This window comes from Pseudorasbora parva, chromosome 25 (assembly GCF_024679245.1).
Source record: "Pseudorasbora parva isolate DD20220531a chromosome 25, ASM2467924v1, whole genome shotgun sequence".
NCBI lineage: Eukaryota > Metazoa > Chordata > Actinopteri > Cypriniformes > Gobionidae > Pseudorasbora > Pseudorasbora parva.
This window is the reverse complement of record NC_090196.1, coordinates 12857982-12881760: the sequence shown is the minus strand read 5'-3', so window position 1 is coordinate 12881760 and position 23779 is coordinate 12857982. Positions and strand designations below refer to the sequence as shown.

The 23779-nt window shown below is 41.7% G+C and overlaps 1 protein-coding gene across 3 annotated transcripts in view; it reads right to left on the bottom strand.

Moving 5' to 3' along the window:
• The window catches only part of gse1a (Gse1 coiled-coil protein a), a 76893-nt gene that overhangs the window by 36495 nt on the left and 16619 nt on the right, over positions 1-23779 (bottom strand). For 2 of the 3 annotated variants that reach the window (XM_067435763.1, XM_067435765.1), the window contains exon 2: positions 16003-16200. In XM_067435763.1, coding sequence (XP_067291864.1) covers positions 16003-16198 — 196 coding nt within the window. In that variant the 5' untranslated portion in view covers positions 16199-16200. Of the gene's footprint in view, positions 1-16002; positions 16201-18881; positions 19440-23779 lie in introns of those variants that run through there. The other variant, XM_067435764.1, reaches the window with a different exon arrangement.

Sequence of the window (23779 nt, the reverse complement as noted above, 5' to 3'; positions counted from 1 at the left end):
GTTATGATTATATATTAGTGCCGTCAAAAATATTAATCCTGATTAATTGCATCTAACATAAAAGTTTGTAAATATATATATAGTGTGTGTGTGTGTGTGTGTGTGTGTGTGTGTGTGTGTGTGTGTGTGTGTGTGTGTGTGTGTGTGTGTGTGTGTGTGTGTGTGTGTGTGTGTGTGTGAGTGTGTGTGTGTGTGTGTGTGTGTGTGTGTGTGTGTGTGTGTGTGTGTGTGTGTGTGTGTGTGTGTGCGTGTGTGTATACAAACTTTTAATGTTAGGTGTAATTATATATTACTAGTTTGTAAATGTACACACACACCCGCACAAAAAACACACTTTATATTGCTACATTATAAAATAAAATTAAATGCATTACATAAATAAATTACTTTAATAAATTAGACTCAACAATCCTGAATCTTCCACAGCTAAATAATGCAAGTTTCTGACAAAAGTGCGCCGTTCTGAGAGAGACGTACTGTATAATAACATCAGAGGCAACAACAGGCTATCTAGACTAGTAGAAGAGGCGAAGAAAGGGGGATGTATTTGTATGTGTGTGCATGCCAGACAGAACTAACAACTTGTCAGATGAAGTGAACATACATCATCACTTCCCTGAGTGCCAACCTCGCCGCTATCAAAGTCCCGTTGGGCTGTCAGATCAGATGCCAGTTTAAAGAGATAAAGAAACAAACACTGCCATCTCCCTGCGGTAAACACACATGAACACGCACTCATTCCTCTAAACCCCCACCGTGGTAATGCAGCGCTTTACTGTGATCAAAGACAATTTGAGTGTGTGTGTGTGTGTGTGTGTGTGTGTGTGTGTGTGTGTGTGTGTGTGTGTGTGTGTGTGTGTGTGTGTGTGTGTGTGTGTGTGTGTGTGTGTGTGTGTGTGTGTGTGTGTGTCACTCCAAAATCCAAAACAAAGACATTCTTTGTGTCTCACAACAAAATGCATAAAGCGAGAAACTTTATTTCTACAGTTATCAACATTATATCAACGTTATTTCTAAGCCCTGGAATATTTCATTCTGATTGGTCAATATCAGCACTTAGCAATCAATTGTTTGTATAATGTCTGCTAAATAGTATTTCCATAGTGTTTCAATGCACTGTAAAAAAATATTTAGAAAAAAAGTTACCTGGTTGCCTTAAAATTTTGAGTTCATTGAAATGAACATTTTTTGAGATTTGACAACCTTTATTCAAATATTATTAAAAGATTTTGTAAGCATATTGGGTAATTGTGTGTGTTTTATTTCTGATGACGCAGTGAAACATGCCAAATAGTGCTATGATTTATTAAATTTTTTATGTGGTTCAGATACAATAATATTTTGAGTTTCTATTTATTAAACAAATTTCCTTCATTGTATCAACTCAAATTTTTAATTTCAATAAACTCAAAATTTTAAGGCAACCAGGTTACTTACCTTTTTTTAAGTTAAACCAACAAAAACCAACAAAAAATGTTTACAGTGTGGCAACATACTGCATGGTACGTTTACTTTAATATCTCTCATATCAATCTACAGTCTATTTCCATAACAAATCAAGTTATATAAATAAATGCTATCAACTGCAGTAAAAACAGCCCTGGAGGACTTCTGTGTTTATTTCATGAGATGAACTTTTGAGAGATGACTAGAAGCAATCAAACAAAAATGTCACTTGAAAGAACAAGGCACGAAGACCAGGATGAGTGAGGAAGACATGTAAATATACGAGCTTGAATTTCAGATTAAAAATGTATATAATACATAATCTTTTAATATTGTAACAGTGTTCTTGTTGCTAGGCAGATTACTTCCTGCATTGTATTGATGGTTAAATTGGGATTTTAAAAGTGAGGAGGAAGATAATTAAATAATTTAAGCCTAGCTCAATAGTTCAAATAAATGTGTTTCTATATATTTGGCAACTGTAGCAGTCTAATAAGCAGGATAATAATACATAATGTACAGTAAGATAAAAGATCTGGTCACCCTTGCAATAATGAATGGCTGACTGTACATGATCCCTTCCATAATATGCACTTCTTGTGGTTTTCGACTGCAGCGAGTGTGTGTGAGAAATGACTTTCCCCTCATTAAGACAGAAACCTACACAAGGCTTGAAACCACACAAGCACAGAAAAGAACCCATTGCCGCTAAAAGCAGTATCTATATAAGACACCCAACACAAAGAGTAAAGTAGGTCAGCCCTCCTCAGAGCGCTTGTGTCTGCCACAGAGCTGATAAGAAGTCAATACTCTGGGTTTTGTAGTACTTCGCTCCTTTTGTGTTAAATTTACTTTACTCTTTTAAATACCTTCTAGATTTCTACCTAGAAAGAACTGACAACAAATACCAAATGGCTTATACTAAGGGAAGTGCTGCTATAACTATTACCAAAACTTATGGATAGGTTTTTTCGGAAGAGAAATAAACTCATCCTACACGGTTTATGCTACAGAGATATATGGATACCTAATATCGTGGACTTCTTGTAGTTCAAATCCACATCGTTTGCTTTCTAAGCCATATAAAACAAGTGAAAAATACCTAAAACTTAGACTCGTAACTTAAGTGCTTAACTTAACTGTATTGTACAACGATTAGGCATAACATTATGACTGGTGAAGTGAATAACACTGATTATTTCTTCATCACGGCACCTGTTAGTGAGTGGGATATGTTAACAAGTGAACATTTTGCCCTCAATTTGATGTGTTAGAAGAAGGAAAAATGGGCAAGAGCAAGAATTTGAGTGAGTTACACAAAGGCCAAATTGTGATGGCTGGACGACTGGGTCAGAGCGTCTCCAAAACTGCAGCTTTTGTGGGGTGTTCCCGGTCTGCAGTGGTCAGTATCTTTTAAAGTACTCCAAGGAAGGAACAGTGGAGAACCGGTGACAGGGTCATGGGCGGCCAAGGCTCATTGATGCACGTGGGGAGTGAAGGCTGGCTCATGTGGTCTGATCAAACAGACGAGCTACTCAAGCTCAAATCGCTCAGGACGTAAATGTCGTTTTTTCTGTCAGAAAGATGTCAGAATACACAGTGCATCACAGTTTGTTGTGTATGGAGCTGCATAGCCGCAGGCCAGTCAGGAGGCCCATACTGACCCCTGTCCACCGCCGAAAGCGCCAACAGTGGGCACTTGAGCATCAGAACTGGACCACAGAGCAATTGAAGAAGGTGGCCTGGTTTGATGAATCTGGTTCTCTTTTACATCACGTGGATGGCCGGGTGCGTGTGCGTAGCTTAGGGGAACACATGGCACCAGGATGCACTTTGGGAAGAAGGCAAGCCGGCAGAGGCAGTAGGCGTTTCTCAATGTCAAGGAAGGATCCTCGGAAGCCAGAATTCCGTCGAACATCCGACATCCGTCGAAGGACTGTTCCAATGTCGAGGATCCTCGGAATTTCAGCCAAAGTCCTTCGTTCCAAAAATATGCCATATACAGGAAAGGATGCATATGAGTAGCCTTTGCGCTCTTAAATCACCCACAATCCTATGCGCGCAGCTTTGCTATCTTCAGACGTTGGCGGAGTCGGAGCGTTAACGGGGGAAATATGCTTGTAACAGGGTTTGTAGATGGGAAGGAAGGAGGCGGGCACCGGCGAACGTTCAACTTTATAATAAATAACAAACAAAACAAAAGTAACGCGGGTAGCTTCTCACGGACGACTGTACGCACATAATAAAACATAAACAAACCATAACACAAAGTCCAGGCCTGGTCCTCTCTCATCTTCCACGCTCCTCTTTTTATACTCCAGTCACTGTACCGTGAGACGAGACCGGTGTGGTGCAGCCGGCGCTCATCATCACTCCACCGGCCCGCTCTCACGGTCCCTCGCCTCGCTGCTAGCCACAATGCTTTTACATTTAAGTATATTTACGTTACCAAACATTTGTTATAACCGTAGTAAATATAAGTAAAGTTTAACGTTTAAATGCCGGTATAAATTACTATTGTATAGATATTTAAAAAAAATATTCAAATAACGTCACACATAACGTTATTGATGGCCAACAGACCTGTCATTTAACTAAGCTTGGTTGCCGTCAACGGCATTTCTTTTATAAATATCTAGTTAAGTTGTAGGCCTACAAATTAATTTAACGTTAATATTATACCATTCACAGCATTATTAATAGCTTTCTCGTCTTTTTTAACAGGGACCAAGCAACAAATGGATGCGTTCATACCTTTTCACTGACGTAATGCAAATGACGTGCACTTGCTAGCCTGTTCCATTTACGTGTTCTCCGAATGCTCAAGAGGAGCCTCGCCTAGCCTCTGAAGGAAGTGACTTGGAAGGATCAGTCCTTCCAAGGAAGCATCCTTGACATTGAGAAACACCTACTGTGATGCTTTGGTTAATGTTCTGCTGGGACACCTTGGGTCCTGCCATCCATCTGGATGTTACTTTGACACGTACCTCCTACCTAAGCATTGTTGCAGACCATGAACACACATTCATGGAAACAGTTGTAGATTTTTTCAGAAGGATAATGCATTATTTATTTGATTTATTAATTTATTTTAAAAACTGTTCCTGAACAATATAAACCCAATGTTTATCTGCACATTTTACAGAGAACAGAGAGTACAATGCAGGCTACGCACAAAAACTTCTCCTGAAACGGAGTTCCCACATTGTCGGGACAATCTGTTGTTTGTGTATCACAACTCGTCTTACTATTTGTAGCCGTGTTTTATATCAACAGTTCCAATTATGTTTTATGTTGTTGCTATCATGTAAATGAAGGACAAAGCTTTGCCTCTGCTAGCCTGTTAACTAACATTACAGTATTGATGTAGTGTTTACTGTAGCATTTGTAAGCCTTGCTTTTGTAAGACTGTTCATCGCCACTTTGGAAAATTAACCATGATGATTTTGTGATTGATTACTGTTTATATGACCATAGTTTTCATAGCTTGCCACAACATTCAAAAGAAGCCATTAACTATATTTCCTGAGGTAATTAAGAAATTTCACATTCAGGTGTACAGTCCCTGACAAAAGTCTTGTCGCTTATCTATTTTCTAGAAATACCTGATATTAACCTGACTTTTAATTAATTCATTGGTGTTAGAAAAAGCTCATATGAAAAGCTAAAACCCTCCCAAATGATGTTTAATGCACTGAAATAAATAATTTTCACAGAAAAAATATTTATCATTTAATCAAGACAGAAAGGTCAAATTTTGGCAAGACAAAAGTTTTGTCGCCTATCCAGAAATTGAACAAATTTACTGCAAATACAAAAATATGTCAGCAAATTCAGTTGTGGCGCTGTGAGATCCAAATTTAATATCTTGCAGGACATCCATGAGCTTGAAGGACTGCATCCATGCGGTTTGGCAAGGATTCATACAATTTATTGATGAAGTCATCAGGAATAGCTAAGAAAGCAGTCTTGCATGCCTCCCAGAGTTCATCAATATTCTTTGGTTTCGTCTTCCATGCATCCTCTTTCATCCTACCCCACATATGCTCAATAATGTTCATGTCTGGTGACTGGGCTGGCCAATCCTGGAGCATCTTGATCTTCTTCGCCTTGAGGAACTTTGATGTGGAGATGGAAGTATGCGATGGAGCACCGTCCTGCTGCAGAATTTGGCCTCTTTTATGGTTGGGAATAAGAGGTAGCTAAGATTTCTTGGTATTTTAGACTATTGATGTTGCCTTCCACCCTGCAGATCTCTCGCACACCCCCATACTGGATGTAACCCCAGACCATGATTTTTCCGCCACCAAACTTCACTGTTTTCTGGGTGAATCTCGGATCCATTCGGGCACCAGTAGGTCTCCTGCAATATTTGCGGCGACTGTGGTGTAATTCAACAGAAGATTCATCTGAAAAATCCACCTTCTGCCACTTTTCCAGCGTCCATCCTTTTAGCAGGCTGTGGGCCTTGGCAAATGCCACACGGTTTTTCAATTGTCTTTTGTTTAGTGCTGGCTTCTGGGCACTGATTCGACCATGGAGGCCATTTCGAGACAGAATCCGACAAACTGTTCTGGTTGACACAGGGACTTCAGGTGACCAGGTCTCGTGGAGCTCTTCTGCAGTGGAAAATGGGCTGGCCTTGGATTTTCGAGCCAACAAACGGTCCTCTCGAGCAGTTGTCTTGCAGGGTCTGCCTGACCTGGGCTTGTCAAAAACGTCTCCAGTCTCTTCAAATCTTTTTTTTATCCTCTGTACTTGACGCTGAGACACATTGAAGGTGTCTGCCGCATCAGCAGTGGATCTGGTCTTCAGCCCCTTGATAATCAAAACTTTAGTCTCAGGGTGAATCTTAGGCATGTTTGCAGAGGTCTAGTTGCAGTTGATGTGAAGGTCTAGCGTACTGGGGTTCTTTTTATACACACTTGAGACCTAATTGATCCATTATCAGTCACAGGTGAAGCTCATTTGACAAGGTGACAACACTTATGTCTTTGCAAAAATTGACTCAATGGGCTTTACCAAGCTGTGAATATTAGAATACTTTTTGAAAGTTTAGTTTTTCACTGAAACATTATCACAAAAGCTGGTGGGATTAAAATGAGCCATTTCTTGTAAAAAAATATTTTTACAAATATATTTCAGCGGCACTTTAGGTCAATTTGTACACAAGCGACAAGACTTTTGTCAGGGACTGTACTTAAAGGGTTACTTCAGCGATTAGCATATGGCTTTGTATCAGTAGAAACCCTGGAGTATATTCAAATGATTGTGCTTTCCCCCCTCATATCCCCCTGAGACAAGAGATTTATGCATTTTATTTCTGGAAAATTTCCTCCTATGATGCAAATTGACGATATTTGCATCATAGGAGGAATGTTTGGCCAAAGGCTAAAGACTACAGCCAGCAGAGGGAGCCATTTCTGCATGTTTTGAATTTATTAATTAGGTTTTATTTAATTCTATAAACTATAATACTGATATGCCAACATTGTTGGTATATGATAAATTAAAATAAGCTGATAACATCACTGTTTTCTCCAGTACGACTGTACAGCCAAATCTAATTTTGTTGCAATATTATCCTGTTTGACACTGTGAAGCTACTTTGACACAATCGTGATTGTAAAAGCGCTTTATAAATAAAAGTTGATGATGATGATGAAGACCACATGCCCCAAGATTCGCTCAAACTCTTCTCAAAATCTTGGCATCATCAAACTACGCCTTTGTTTTGAATAGGCGCCCTCTAGCGGACGGAAAAGTTCAAAGCACGCAGACAGCAGAGAGTAGCTAGCCCTCTCTAGAGCAGTTTGTCCGGTTAGGGCTACTAAACACGGTGACGCAAAATGGCGACTTCACTGTAAGGGGACCCGCGGTGTATTGAGATAGAAATGCTCATTCTAAGGTAATAAAAACATTAAAAAAAAACAAAAAACACTCACAGTCACAACCACCCTGAACAACCTAGAGCATCTCGGTGAGATGCTAATAAGAAAATTTAACATCTAGTTTTACTTGCATCTGAATGCCCTAGAAGTATATTAATTGTTTACAGTCATGCTATCAGTCAAACTCTCGAGGGAACAAAGAAAGTGAGAGAAAGTTGTGCATACATGTGTGTATTTGGGTGGGTGGGGGGCGGGGAAGACGTCAGTTATGTACTACTACAAGCATCAACAAGGACACATTCACAAAAGCATGTGTGCATTCGGAGAAGCACACACACACACACCAAAAGCCCCAAAGCCACTAAAGCCTTAAACAAAAGACAGCTTTCCCAAACAGGCTTAGCAATCTGAGACTGAGCATTGACTGTCATTGAATTACCCTAGTCAAAGACTGTATGAACGCATAAAGTGACAAGCAATGGCAAAGCAGTATGCACAGTGTGATAAACTCACAGAGACAGCAGTAAAAAGACACTTAGAGAAGGTCTATAGAAATTACTGGCATACAAGCTCTTAACCAATCAATATAATCCCTTTCTCTCCGTCTCGAAGCTTTAGAGAGAAGAATATAATGATCACTCACAATGGATCATGTCGATAAACACATGGCCAAACCATGTATTCTCGAGAAAGCATTAGACAGTGCTAGATCATTCAAGATGCTTGTTAAACTGCTTGTTTTTCTCCACAACATAATGCAATTGAATAGCTTCTTTCAGTTGCAACTCATGTTGTTTTTGTTTAATGTAAGGGGGAAAAACTGACAGACAACAATTTTGTAGATCTTTCACGCCAAGACAACAGTAGAAAACATTGTCTGAGAACCTGATATTGTATGTACAGAGCATTATCAGAGTTTTTGTGTGAGTGTTCAGGTTTTTTTGGCGATGACTACAACAATTACACAGACAGATGGGCAGCTAAATGTTGTGCCAGCCATCTGAAATGCTGAAAACCCATATGCAAATATTATTCAAATCTATTCACAATTTGTTGTCAGAAAACGCCACCCACACTCATACACACGCTGAGCAAAGAATGGCTGTCCATATTACAAGCATACATATGGCGGTGTGCTTGTTTACATTCTGCATTAAAAGACTTAAAAGAGTGCAACTACGCTAATGGTAATTACTCTACAATGCATAATAGATCAGTGACCACGTAAGTGGTGGCTAATATTAATGTCGCTTTTGTTCAAAGAAGCAAAACACAGAAACAAAAAAACAAAGCAAAGTAACAAGCAAAACAAGCGAAACAAAACAGACGAAAGAAAAACAAATGAAAACACAGAAGTACAAAACACATCAGACAAACAAAACAGCTAAACAAAATTATAAAACAAATCAGACAAAAGAAAAACAAATGAAAACGTACTCGGTTACTTTCGTAACCTCGGTTCCCTGAGAGAGAGGAACGAGTATTACGTATGGGGAAAAACTCCTTTTCTCGAGAATGTGAAGCAAAACTTTTAATAAAGGTATCTATGTAAAGCGCAGTGAGCTGCACGGCCATAGCCCAGCGCGAGGAGCGCTCTGATTGGCCGGGCTGCGGCAACTGCAGGAACCTATGGTGAGGCGGCTGAGAGGAACGAACCAATGGGGGGCGTTCCAGAAGCCCGCCGAAAAAGGTGCTTATATTTGCATACAGGAGGCTATATAAGACCCTAATTCGCCATAGGTGTCAGGTTTTAAGATCGACTGAAGCGATACCTGAGAAGCATAAACACGGCACGGAACGTAATACTCGTTCCTCTCTCTCAGGGAACCGAGGTTACGAAAGTAACCGAGTACGTTCCCTTTCGAGAGAGGTTCCTCGTATTACGTATGGGAACACAATGTAAAGCGCCGTGTGTGCTGACTGACCCAGTATACCCAAAGCACATGTTATAAACCCCCGAGACACCGACAGAGGCGGCTTATAAGGGGAATGAAGAACCGGAAGAGTCGGTTCGTTTGAACAGCTGATCGGACATAGTCGGATCTTATGATGAATGAATAGTGCTTAAGGACTAATGTGTACAGGCCAAAATGTAAGGCAATCTGTTTGCCAGGGTCAAGATAGAGCCTAGATGGAGAGAAGCCCTGCTTGTAGAGCTGGAACCTCCAACTTGTAGAATCTGATAAAAGTGGACGGAGAGGCCCAGCCTGCCGCCGCACAGATATCTTCCAAAGAAATGTCACACGACCAAGCCCAAGATGAGGCCATGCCTCTAGAGGAGTGGGCTTAAATGCCTGTAGGACAGGTTAGGTCCTGGACCTATATGCTAGTGGGACTGCATCCACTATCCAGTGTGAGAGACTGTTTCATGACAGCACAAACTTTAGTGCGGCCACCGAAGCAATGAAGAGCTGATCCGACTGCCTGAAGGGGGCGGAGCGCTCTAGATACAATCTCAATGCTCTGACTGGGCAGAATAGGTTTGCGTCTTATTCTCTCTGAGACGCGGGTTAAGCAGTGCAAAGACCTGCATACTGAAGGGGTTGAAAGCACTTTCAGCATAAAACCATGCCTCGGTTTGAGCACAACCTTGAAGTTGCTGGACCCAAACTCAAGACAGGAAGGGCTCACGGAGAGTGCAGGTAAGCCACCCACTCGGTTAACCGAGGCCACAGCCAGCAGAAAAACGGTTTTGAGTGATATGTGCTTCAAGCTCGTGTTCTGAAGTGGTTAGGAGGGGGAACCCTTCACGGCCTCCAAAACCATGGCGAGGTCCCAAATAGGGACCGAGGTAGGGGCAAGGCGAGCTGAATCTCCTGGCCCCTTTAAGAAAACACACAATAAGATCACTTTTCCCTAGTGAATGTGCCGCGATAGGAGCGTGGCTAGCTGCTATGGCGGAGACACACACCCCGAGTATGGAGGGGGGACGACCCGCGTCCATTAGCTCTTAGAGAAAGCGAGCGGTTCCGCCAGTTCGCATGAGTGTGCGTCGATGTTTCGCGTAGCACATTGGTTAGAAAACCACTGACCACTTCAAGCAGAGCTGCCAGATAGCAGGGGCTCTAGCTTCCGAAATAGTGTTCATAACTTGTCAGAGAGGTTCCGGGATACCGCTGATGGGCCATACGTGGAGGGCCCACAGCTCGGGATTGGGATGCCAGACCTTCCCTTTCATTGGCAGAATAGGCATGGGGCTGTGTCTGACAGCTGAAACAGTATGGAGAACCATGTGCGGTTCTTCCAAAGTGGGGCTATTAAAAAGCACAGGCTGCAGCTGGATCGCGATCGGAGGGAACATATAGAGGGAGTCTGGGCCAACATGGGCCAGGGCATCCCTGCGTTTGCAGAAAAAATATTGGGCAGCGTGTGCTGTGCAAGCTGAATTGTTTGCGGGTAAAGGGACCATCCCCCTGGGGACATGGGTCCTCTGGATAACATGTCCGGACCCTGATTCAGAATACCTGGCACGTAAGCCGCCCTTAGGGAGCTCAGATTGTGCTCTGCCCATAAAAGGAGATGCTTAGCCATGCAGTGAACAGAGTCTGATCTCGGCTGCCCTAGCGATTTTATGTACATTATCAAGACGTGGTGGTTCTTATGCCGTAAGTCTTGAGTCTATGACAATGACTGTACTGATAAGCCTGCCCCTCGAAGGCGAATCTCAAGAATGGCCTGTAGTGGGGGTGGGGGGTTATCGTAACGTGAAGTATGCGTTTTTCAGATCTATTGAGAAAACCCAATCCCCGGGGCGAATGTGCGCGAGGATTTGTTTCACCGTCAGCACCTTGAAACGAGCGTGTCATAAGTGCTTTGTTCAGATGCCTGGAAAATGGGCCTGAGACCGCCACCCATTTTCGGCATGAGGAATTAGCGACAGTAAAAACCTGACTCGCTAGCGTCGGGTGTACTGTTTTCGCCGCTCTCTCCTTTAACAGTCTCAATGCCTCAGCGAGAAGCACGTGACTGACACTGCTTCTTACAGAGGGCTCGACCACGGCTTGAATCGCGGGGTCTGCGAGCAAAACTGTAGCGGGAACCTCGTTTTATATGTTCAACACCCAATATTATATACCAGGAATGGCCTGCCAGGCCTGGGCTCGTAAAGCCAGGGGTTGAATTAGATTCGGGGGCTGGCCGCTTAGTAATAGGGGCCTGTTAGCCGGGTTGCTTGTGCTGTAACACTGCTTGTAACACTGTGGGGATAGTGTTAGTTTTGGCGGTGCAGGCTTTGCAGTGGGCGCACGCCTCACATTTATATTGTGTGTGCGAGAGTGAACTTTGTGAAAAGTGCTTGGGTGCAGGAGTGCAGACTGTAAAGTGGGCACATTTCCTACATAGAAAGCTCTTTTGTGTGTAGTGTAAACAATGTGCAGTGGCGCACAACCTACGTAGAATACCCACGGTGCAAACCAGTGAGCAAATCCACAGGGGTAAACGCACACAGCATTAGTGTGCAGACGAGCGTGTTTAACACAGGCTAGTTGATTGCAATATTTCATCTCCAGTCACTTAACTTAAGGGAACTGGGAGAATGTAAGGAAGTGCGGGTGGTATGTGAGCCATTCCACAATGCCGTTATGCTCTAGTCTAGACTGAAAGCGCGCATGCAGACAAGCGTGTTTGACCACAGGCTAGTTGACTGCAATAAGGCTAGTTGACTTTATATGGTGTAATCCGGCCGCGGCGGGATTTATTTGTGATATTGTGAGGCTGAATTAACAGTGCTTATGTAGGGGTGCACACTGTGTAGTGGACACTTTGTCTACAGTGTAAAAACCTTTCCAGCCGCCTGAATAAAGGGGACTGGAAGTGATAGAGTGAAAAAAGGGCTTAGCTTGGCAGCCATTTTCCGACGCCCTTATGCTCTGACAGTGAGCGCGTGCTATGACGTAAGCCGCGCTCTAGTCAGCAACGCGCTGTGGAAGGGGCGCGCGCTATCATGACAAGGCAGCCATTACAACTTCCTTGGCAGTAAGCGCGCGCTGCAGCGACATTGTTCTTGACATACCCAACAGCCCGAGCTCGCTCGTCTAACTTACTCTAGTATTCTCTGTCCGCAGCGCTTCAGCACGGCGGCGGTAGAATGAGCACGGCGAGAGCTTCGGCTCGAGTTTGTTTATTCACTCTATTATTCTCTGTCCGCGGCGATAGAGCGACAGGACGAGAGAATTGGAAGCGTGAGGAAAAACTCTGTCCGCGGCGCTTCTAGCACGGCGAGAGCTTCGGCTCGAGTTAGTTTATTCACTCTAGTATTCTCTGTCCGCGGCGATAGAGCGACAGGACGAGAGAATTGGAAGCGTGAGGTAAAACTCTGTCCGCGGCGCTTCTAGCACGGCGAGAGCTTCGGCTCGAGTTTGTTTATTCACTCTATTATTCTCTGTCCGCGGCGATAGAGCGACAGGACGAGAGAATTGGAAGCGTGAGGAAAAACTCTGTCCGCAGCGCTTCAGCACGGCGGCGGTAGAATGAGCACGGCGAGAGCTTCGGCTCGAGTTTGTTTATTCACTCTATTATTCTCTGTCCGCGGCGATAGAGCGACAGGACGAGAGAATTGGAAGTGTGAGGAAAAACTCTGTCCGCGGCGCTTCTAGCACGGCGAGAGCTTCGGCTCGAGTTAGTTTATTCACTCTAGTATTCTCTGTCCGCGGCGATAGAGCGACAGGACGAGAGAATTGGAAGCGTGAGGTAAAACTCTGTCCGCGGCGCTTCTAGCACGGCGAGAGCTTCGGCTCGAGTTTGTTTATTCACTCTATTATTCTCTGTCCGCGGCGATAGAGCGACAGGACGAGAGAATTGGAAGCGTGAGGTAAAACTCTGTCCGCGGCGCTTCTAGCACGGCGAGAGCTTCAGCTCGAGTTTGTTTATTCACTCTAGTATTCTCTGTCCGCGGCGATAGAGCGACAGGACGAGAGAATTGGAAGCGTGAGGTAAAACTCTGTCCGCGGCGCTTCTAGCACGGCGAGAGCTTCAGCTCGAGTTTGTTTATTCACTCTATTATTCTCTGTCCGCGGCGATAGAGCGACAGGACGAGAGAATTGGAAGCGTGAGGTAAAACTCTGTCCGCGGCGCTTCTAGCACGGCGAGAGCTTCGGCTCGAGTTAGTTTATTCACTCTATTATTCTCTGTCCGCGGCGATAGAGCGACAGGACGAGAGAATTGGAAGCGTGAGGTAAAACTCTGTCCGCGGCGCTTCTAGCACGGCGAGAGCTTCGGCTCGAGTTTGTGTATTCACTCTAGTATTCTCTGTCCGCGGCGATAGAGCGACAGGACGAGAGAATTGGAAGCGTGAGGTAAAACTCTGTCCGCGGGGCTTCTAGCACGGCGAGAGCTTCGGCTCGAGTTTGTTTATTCACTCTAGTATTCTCTGTCCGCGGCGATAGAGCGACAGGACGAGAGAATTGGAAGCGTGAGGTAAAACTCTGTCCGCGGCGCTTCTAGCACGGCGAGAGCTTCGGCTCGAGTTCGCCTATTCACTCTAGTATTCTCTGTCCGCGGCTGTAGCGCGACGGAATGAGAGAAGAGTGGGAACAACTCTGTGGCAGCGGCGGAAGAAGAGCCGCGGCGGCGGCAGAGTGAAGAGAGCTTCGGCTTGAGTGTGCTCATGTCCTCTAACATTCTCTCTTTCCGCGGCGCTATTCAGCGCGACGGGACGAGAGCAGAGGGAGAGTGAGAAGAGCTCCGTCTTTCCGCGGCGCTTAACGACGCGGCGGAACGAGAGAGTCCTCGAGTAGAACAAGCCTGTAAGCTCTAGAAGTGGCGTTGCAGCGGCAACACAAACACATATAACACTCAACATAGACACAGTTTAAAGGATATATAACGCCGGATGGCGTAGCTGGAACGGCAGAGAAGGCGGAGAGGGAGTCCGTCGTCCTCAGCTGCAGGTTCCGCTGGTGCCTTTTCAACGGCGGTGCTTCTTCCGGAGACCAGCGAAGGTATCGCTGAAGGAGATAAAATCTGACACCTATGGCGAATTAGGGTCTTATATAGCCTCCTGTATGCAAATATAAGCACCTTTTTCGGCGGGCTTCTGGAACGCCCCCCATTGGTTCGTTCCTCTCAGCCGCCTCACCATAGGTTCCTGCAGTTGCCGCAGCCCGGCCAATCAGAGCGCTCCTCGCGCTGGGCTATGGCCGTGCAGCTCACTGCGCTTTACATAGATACCTTTATTAAAAGTTTTGCTTCACATTCTCGAGAAAAGGAGTTTTTCCCCATACGTAATACGAGGAACCTCTCTCGAAAGGGAACACACAATTACAAAACAAATCAGACAAACAAAACAAACTGCAACAAACCGAAAGAAATGAAAAGAAAAACAAATGAAAAAACAATTACAAAACAAAACGACACAAAACAGAAAAAAGAAGAGAAAAACAAATGAACACACATTACAAGTTTGTCGGTTTGAAGGAAGAACTAAGTTAACCTCTGCTCTCACACCAATTCCAGACTTTCTTCTAGGTAGATCTGATGGGAGGTTTATATTTTGGGTGAAACAAGGTATTAATCTGCTTATAGACTTGTTTGAGGAAGAAGGCTTGATGTCTTTTGAGCAGATGATACAGCGGTATCAATCAAGAAAACAGGACTTTTTTCCGTTTTTTTTTTACAGATTAGAAGCTATATTCTGAAAAATACCTCATTATGTAATAACAAAAGTCTGTCTCCTATAGAAAAAATACTCTTTCAGACATCTGGAAAGAAGTCAGTGAGTCTGTTATGCAAGGTTCTCAATGCTAGATCTGAGGGAAATGTAGATCTGAATACTAGAATGCTTGGGAGAGAGACCTTTCTAGTGATGAAGAATGGGAAAGTACCTGGAAATGTGAAATCTATTCGGATCTATGTAATCGTGCCAAGGCTATACAGTTCAAAATTGTACATAGGATGCCTATTTCACCAAACCGTAGACAGCATGAGTTTAATAATACCTTCTCACCTCTATGCCTTAAGTGCTAAACACAAATTGATACACTCACTCATTGTCTTTGGTCAAGTAATCAGGTACAACTATATATTGGGCCAAGATAGTTTCTGAAATGAGTAATATCTTTAATAAGGAGTAGGTACTGGATCCTTTGTTTTTGATCCTTGGTATACCCGATAAAGTTTTGATTTCATCAAAAGAAAAAAGAATGTGCAATAACCTCATTTTTGCAGCCAGGATTTTTTTTTTTTACTGAAGTGGATAACTGACGAGACGCCGAATACATCGGGTTGGCACCAGATTTTGATGGAACTAGTTCTGCTGGAATATTTAACTTGGCTAGTAATGGTCAGCTAAACCAGTTTTATAGTGTCTGGAAGCCCTATATCAACAATCTAGGGACCGAATTGTCGACTATTCTGCAAAAAGATGTATGTATATGTGTGTGTATATATATATATATATATATATATATATATATATATATATATATATATATATATATATATATATATATATATATAAGCCCCTACAAATATCTGCCAAGATCCATCTCTAAATAATACAAAAATTGCTTATGATTTTAACCAACTGGGTAGAAACAGTCTGAATCGGCCTAGTAAAGATCTGCTGACCACAGCAACATATTCCTTTCCAGCATGGCATCATGGCTGAGATGATAAAGAGAAGAGTGTAAGGATTGATGGGCAAAAGGTGAGGAAAGGGCGCACTCACCCCTTGGGTCTTCAGCCTGTTTGGCTAGCTTGCGGAGGGCGGCGGCGAATCCGGAGTGTCCAGACTGGGACGCCGGGCTTCCGTTGGCGACCATTGCGCCGCTGATGGGGGACGGAGTGAGGGGGCTTACAGTCGCCATGGTGCATGGTGCCGCGGAGATCATTCCTAATGCTGGGGACTTTGGCTCATGGCTCATACCTGCAGGGAGATAAAGATAGAGACAGAGACAAACACATTCAGTTGTAGATTCTGTTCAGATTTGAATGAATATTCATAGAGAAAGAGTAGAGGTTGGCATTCAGCCCGGCCGAACCTGGTCCCGGTCTGAGATGCTGCTTCGAATTTAAGACCGAATTCAAATCGCTTACTCTGTTTTTATTTTCCCTCAATGCAAGTGAACCACATGCTTTGATTTAGTGTGCGTGTGTCAGTGTGTACGTGTGTGTGTGTGTACGTGTGTGTGTACACGTGTGTGTGTGTGTGTGTGTGTGTGTGTGTGTGTACGTGTGTGTGTGTGTGTGTGTGTGTGTGTGTGTGTGTGTGTGTACGTGTGTGTGTGTGTGTGTGTGTGTGTGTGTGTGTGTGTGTGTGTGTGTGTGTGTGTGTGTGTGTGTGTGTGTGTGTTTAAAAAGGTTCTGTTGAAATTCAAATACATTTAAAGGAAGAGTTCAATAACAATGAATCACACAAACTATAAATCACATTAATTTGCATGCATTGCCTGTACTGATTAATTAAGTGGTTTGGAACTGATTCAAATCCAGCCTAAAAAACCTGAAGAACTCAAATATGACAAGATCAGACCACCAGCAAGAACATTACATTTTATAGCTTTTCATTTAACAGATTTAACCAAATTTTATCCAAAGTGAAATACTACAACAGAAGCGATCCATTCTAAAGTGACAGTAACATTAGAAGTGCTAGAAAAAAAGTTCCAAACTGGCACGAAAAGTACAAGCTGCTTCATAAATGTAGGCTTGACAAAACAAAAGTGTGTGTGTGTGTGTGTGTGTGCTCATCTTTTCTTGAAATAAAGGTTTGGAGGGGAGAATAGAGAATACTTCCTTCAGCTTTACTGTAAAAAAAAACTAAAACTAAAAAACTTGCATTAAATACATCTTCATTAACCTCTGACCTTAGGCTCGATCTCTGGTCTCAAAAAACATTATTTAATATGATTGAATCAGCCTGACTATATTTTTGGACTACATCCAACACATTTGAAAGTGAATTTCACATGTTAAGTTCCAACTCTAAACTGTGAGTGTTTTACAGCTTCCTTCCTGTGTATATCTCTCTCACACCTCCAGCTATCACTTACTGCCAATGTCTCTACTAGAAACAAACAAAAGCTTGCTTTATCGTGATAAACTGTGCCTCACCCCTTGCCCTTCTGCTGAACCGAGCAAAACAATTAATAATGAACTTAGGGCAGTTAGGAGAGCTGGCAGCAGCATCCTCTGCCATCAGCCACAACTTCATTACGACTTAATGGAGCCTTACACATCCAAAGAGTAAGAGCATAATATGTCCTGCTGTTCAACTGAACAAATTAATCTGATTAATAAAAAAAATGCTATAATTCAGGCACAATGTAACATAAATAGGAAACAAAACTGTACAAAAATGGATCCATACATCCATCCATAAGTGCATAAATAAAATAAAAAACAAGACCAAAAACAAGAACAAGAACTAAAACAAGACCAAAAACAAAAACAAACAAAAAAACAAAACAAGACCACAAAACGAAAATACAAAAATACAAAAACAAAACAAAAACAAGAACAAAAACAAAAACAAGAAATAAAACAAGACCACAAAACAAAACAAAAAACAAGACCAAAGCAAGAACTAAAACAAGACCAAAAACAAAAAGAAAACAAGACCAAAAGCAGAACGAAACAAAACAAGACCAAAAGCAGAACGAAATAAAAGAAGACCAAAAGCAGAACGAAACAAAACAAGACCAAAAAACCCAAAAACAAGACCAAAAACAAAACAAAAAAATGTGCATGACCTGTTTTCATAGTGAACTAACAAATAAAATGAAAATAGCACAATTTAACACATTATTTGAGAACATAACAAAACTGTGAACACATACTGAAATAAAAAACAAAATACAATATTCAAACAAAATATATGGCCTCTTAAGAGTTTAAGATTTCATAGTGAATTATCAAATAAAATAAAAAAATATATAAAAAATATAAAAAAATAAAATAAAAAATAAAATAAATATACATATATACATATATAGGCTAATAAAAGTCAAACAAAAATGTATGGCCTCTTAAAGCTTTTGTGGTGAACTAAACAAAATAAAATAGCAAAATACAATGAAAGTAAAAATAAAATAAAACATAAGAAATCAAAACAAAATCTTCTTAAGCTTTCGTAGTGAACTAAAAATTAAATAAAAACCCAAAATGCAATCAAATAAAACAAACAAAAAAGCTTAGCAAAATGTGTGGCATCAGAGCTTTCAGTGAACCAAAAATTGTTATAAAAAATATAAATTAAATACAGTAAAAAACATAACCGGTATTAATGATTTAAGAATCTATCTGTATCTTAAGAATACATTATGCAAAGAGGCTTCATAAAAAGGTTAGCTGTAATCCTCATTTATAGGATAATAATCAAGTGCAGCATTATAATTTGCTGTTCTCCCTGTCATAAAGAGAACCGCCATTTCAGTCGCTCTCCAATCCTGTTAGGAGCTTATCAATCAAATCATCATATCATGTGCTCTTGAAGCACAGCTGTCTCTCGGCCACTCATTTGCGTGCTACAAACAGACCTCTTCTCTTTATCTCCCTCATTCTCCTTTTCTGGACAAACATTCTCAATCATTCTGCTGCTGAACTCACATGAGTACCCCACCCCCTTTCCTCTCTCCTCTGCTGCTCACACTTTCCCTCCTGGATAGTGTCAGTTAGAGATAACAAAGAGTCTCTGGTCGCTGTGGAAATGAGAAAAGCCACAGGTATTTTAAGGCACACACAGCCATTCTGGGAGAGACATCCCACCCAACACAGATGAGCAGAGAGTGATTTATTAGCAGTAATTTCAAGGAGTGGGAGAGAGATAACATTTATTTTCCTTAGGATGCCTTAAATAAGGTGGCCGAGAGAGCTCAACACGCTGGAAATGAAGGAAACGGATGCAAATAGGAAAAATACCAGCAAATTTAAAAAACAGCACAGCACATATGTGCTGCAAATACTCACAAGGCTACCAGAAACACACTCCAAATACTCACAACACAACCAGAAACACACTGGAAATACTCACAACACAACCAGAAACACACTGGAAATACTCACAACACAACCAGAAACACACTGGAAACACTCATAACACAACCAGAAACACACTGGAAATACTCACAACAGAACCAGAAACACACTGGAAATACTCACAACAGAACCAGAAACACACTGGAAATACTCACAACACAACCAGAAACACACTGGAAATACTCATAACACAACCAGAAACACACTGGAAATACTCACAACACAACCAGAAACACACTGGAAATACTCACAACACAACCGGAAACACACTGGAAATACTCACAACACAACCAGAAACACACTGGAAATACTCACAACACAACCAGAAACACACTGGAAATAATCACAACACAACCAGAAACACACTGGAAATACTCATAACACAACCAGAAACACACTGGAAATACTCATAACACAACCAGAAACACACTGGAAATACTCATAACACAACCAGAAACACACTGGAAATACTCACAACACAACCAGAAACACACTGGAAATACTCACAACACAACCAGAAACACACTGGAAATACTCACAACACAACCGGAAACACACTGCAAATACTCACAACACAACCAGAAACACACTGGAAATACTCACAACACAACCGGAAACACACTGGAAATACTCACAACACAACGGGAAACACACTGGAAATACTCACAACACAACCGGAAACACACTGGAAACACTCATAACACAACCAGAAACACACTGGAAATACTCACAACACAACCAGAAACACACTGGAAATACTCACAACAGAACCAGAAACACACTGGAAATACTCACAACAGAACCAGAAACACACTGGAAATACTCATAACACAACCAGAAACACACTGGAAATACTCACAACACAACCGGAAACACACTGGAAATACTCACAACACAACCAGAAACACACTGGAAATACTCATAACACAACCAGAAACACACTGGAAATACTCATAACACAACCAGAAACACACTGGAAATACTCATAACACAACCAGAAACACACTGGAAATACTCACAACACAACCAGAAACACACTGGAAATACTCACAACACAACCAGAAACACACTGGAAATACTCACAACACAACCGGAAACACACTGCAAATACTCACAACACAACCAGAAACACACTGGAAATACTCACAACACAACCGGAAACACACTGGAAATACTCACAACACAACGGGAAACACACTGGAAATACTCACAACACAACCGGAAACACACTGGAAATACTCATAACACAACCAGAAACACACTGGAAATACTCATAACACAACCAGAAACACACTGGAAATACTCACAACACAACCGGAAACACACTGGAAATACTCACAACACAACCGGAAACACACTGGAAATACTCACAACACAACCAGAAACACACTGGAAATACTCACAACACAACCAGAAACACACTGGAAATACTCACAACACAACCGGAAACACACTGCAAATACTCACAACACAACCAGAAACACACTGGAAATACTCACAACTACGGGTTTGCCATATCACACAGTCCACGATAATACCGGTATCAATTTTTACATGATAAAAGTGTCATATCGTGATATCAATGATATAGCAACGGGATGATATGATGCATTTACATTCCCTAGCGCACACAACAACACCTGTCAGCATGTCAGCCTCCGATGACGATATAAAAAGTGACCTACTTGTTTACAAGAGGTCAGCCCTTTTGACAACTGACAAAACATTGATAACTTAAAGCTTAAAAATTGATGTTTGCAGCGCAATATTTGACCAGAAAGGTAACAGTGGCGGTTATTTTTGTCAGTTACGGCTCATTAGATCTAGCATTCTGCCTACTTTAAGTCAGACACAGAGATAAGGTAGTGCGTAAGATTACATTCATTTGAATGAATTAGTCGAGGGAGACAGAGAAAGAGAGATTCGTACCTGTGTGACTGGGTCTGTTCAGCGTATCGATTAAAAACGAAGATGTGTTTATTAATAAAAAAACACGAATAACTTGTACCAAGGCAAGTTTTGCTTTCATTTGATTTGTGCTGTGTGTGACTATAAAGCTGCTGCTTCCACCTTATGACAATAGATTTATACTTTGAACTAAATTTTCTCTCATCAATGACAGTAGGAAAAGGATGGAAAAAGCCCTTCATTTTTTTTCCATAATAAATGCTACTGCCTACCAGCTGCAATAACCAGTAAAAAAATGTGTTCTATATATTTTTTCTATATCATAATAAATATCGTTATCGCAAATATTCTTGAAATATATATAATACACAAACCAGATTCCAAAAAAGTTTGGACACTGTACAAATTGTGAATATAAAAGTAATGCAATAATTAACAAATCTCATAAACACATATTTTTTTCACAATATAATATAGATGTCATATATAATATAGTATATAATATAGTCAGGCCAAATATTGGCTCATTTTGGATTTCATGTGAGCTACACAATTTAAAAAATTTAGGACAGGTAGCAATAAGAGGCTAGAAAAGTTAAATGTACATATAAGAAACAGCTGGAGGACCAATTCGCAACTTATTAGGTCAACTGGCAAAATTATTGGGTATAAAAGAGCCTCTTAAAGTGGCAGTGTCTCAGAAGTCAAGATGGGCAGAGGATCACCAATTCCCCCAATGCTGCGGCGAAAAATAGTGGAGCAGTATCAGAAAGGAGTTTTTTCAGGAAAAAATTGCAAAGAGTTTGAAGTTATCATCCACAGTGTAAAATTTCATCCAAAGATTCAGAGAATCTGGAACAATCTCTTTGCGTAAGGGTCAAGGCCAGAAAATCATACTGGATGCCCATGATCTTTGAGCCCGTAGACAGCACTGCATCACATACAGGAATGCCACTGTAATGGAAATCACAACATGGGCTCAGGAATACTTCCAGAAAACATTATCAGTGAACACAATCCACCTTGCCATTCGCCGTTGCCGGCCAAAACTCTATAGGTCAAAAAAGAAGCCATGTCTAAACATGATCCACAACCGCAGGTGTTTTCTCTGGGCCAAGGCTCATTTAAAATGGACTGTGGCAAACTGGAAAACAATTATGTGGTAAGATGAGTGTCATCTAGGCTAAAGAGGACAAGGACAACCAGAGTTGTTATCAGCGCTCAGTTCAGAAGCCTGCATCTCTGATGGTATGGGGTTGCATGAGTGCGTGTGGCATGGGGCAGCTTACACATCTGGAAACAGCATAGAACAGCATATGCTTCCATCCAGACGTCGTCTCTTTCAGGGAAGACCTTACATTTTCCAACATGACAATGCCAGACCACATACTGCATCAATTACAACATCATGGCTGTGTAGAAGAAGAATCCGGGTAGTGAAATGGCCAGCCTGCAGTCCAGATCTTTCACCCATAGAAAACATTTGTTGCATCATAAAAAGGAAGATGCGACAAAGAAGACCTAAGACAGTTGAGCAACTAGAAGCTCCTAAACTTGAGCAACTTGTCTCCTCAGTCCCCAGACATTTGCAGACTGTTATAAAAATAAGAGGGGATACCACAGTGGTAAACAAGGCCTTGTCCCAACTTTTTTTAGATAAAAAAATAAACGTATTTTTCTCTTAAAATTATAAATTTTCTCAGTTTTAAAATGTGATACGTCATCTATGTTGTATTCTGAATAAAATATTGAAATTTGAAAATTCCTGATCATTGCATTGTGTTTTTATTCAAAATTTGTAAAGTGTCCCAACTTTTTTGGAATCGGGTTTGTAATTTTCAGGCTATACCGCCTACCCCTACTCACAACGCAACCAAATACAGAAACACACTGAAAATACTCACAACACAAACAAATACAGACACACTGCAAATACTCACAAATCAACCAAATAAAAAACACTGCAAACATTCACAACTCAACCAAATACAGAAACACTGCAAATACTCACAACTCAACCAAATACAGAAACACTGCAAATACTCACAAATCAACCAAATACAGAAACACTGCAAATACTCACAAATCAACCAAATACAGAAACACTGCAAATACTCACAAATCAACCAAATACAGAAACACTGCAAACACTCACAACACAACCAAATACAGAAACACTGCAAATACTCACAACACAACCAAATACAGAAACACTGCAAATACTCACAACTCAACCAAATGGTTATGTATGTTTCTGTCGATGGATACACGTGCTGACTCCTCAGGTACACTACAACAACAGCGATAATAAAAGTAAAACGTGGGCAAAACGGTCTCTCTTTGTAAACTTTATAAAACGCATGCGAGTGCTGCTGTATGTCCGAATATGAGCAGTCATTTTCACCGTCATCACCCCCGTGTAACGTTAGCCAGGAGACTCGAATGAGAAGATCTGTCTTTGTGCACTCGTCCCAAAGCGCGCAAATATTGAGTTATCTTTCAAATCCTGTGCTTAAACGGACAAACTCACAAAAAGTATGTCAAAATGTCATAGCCTACTC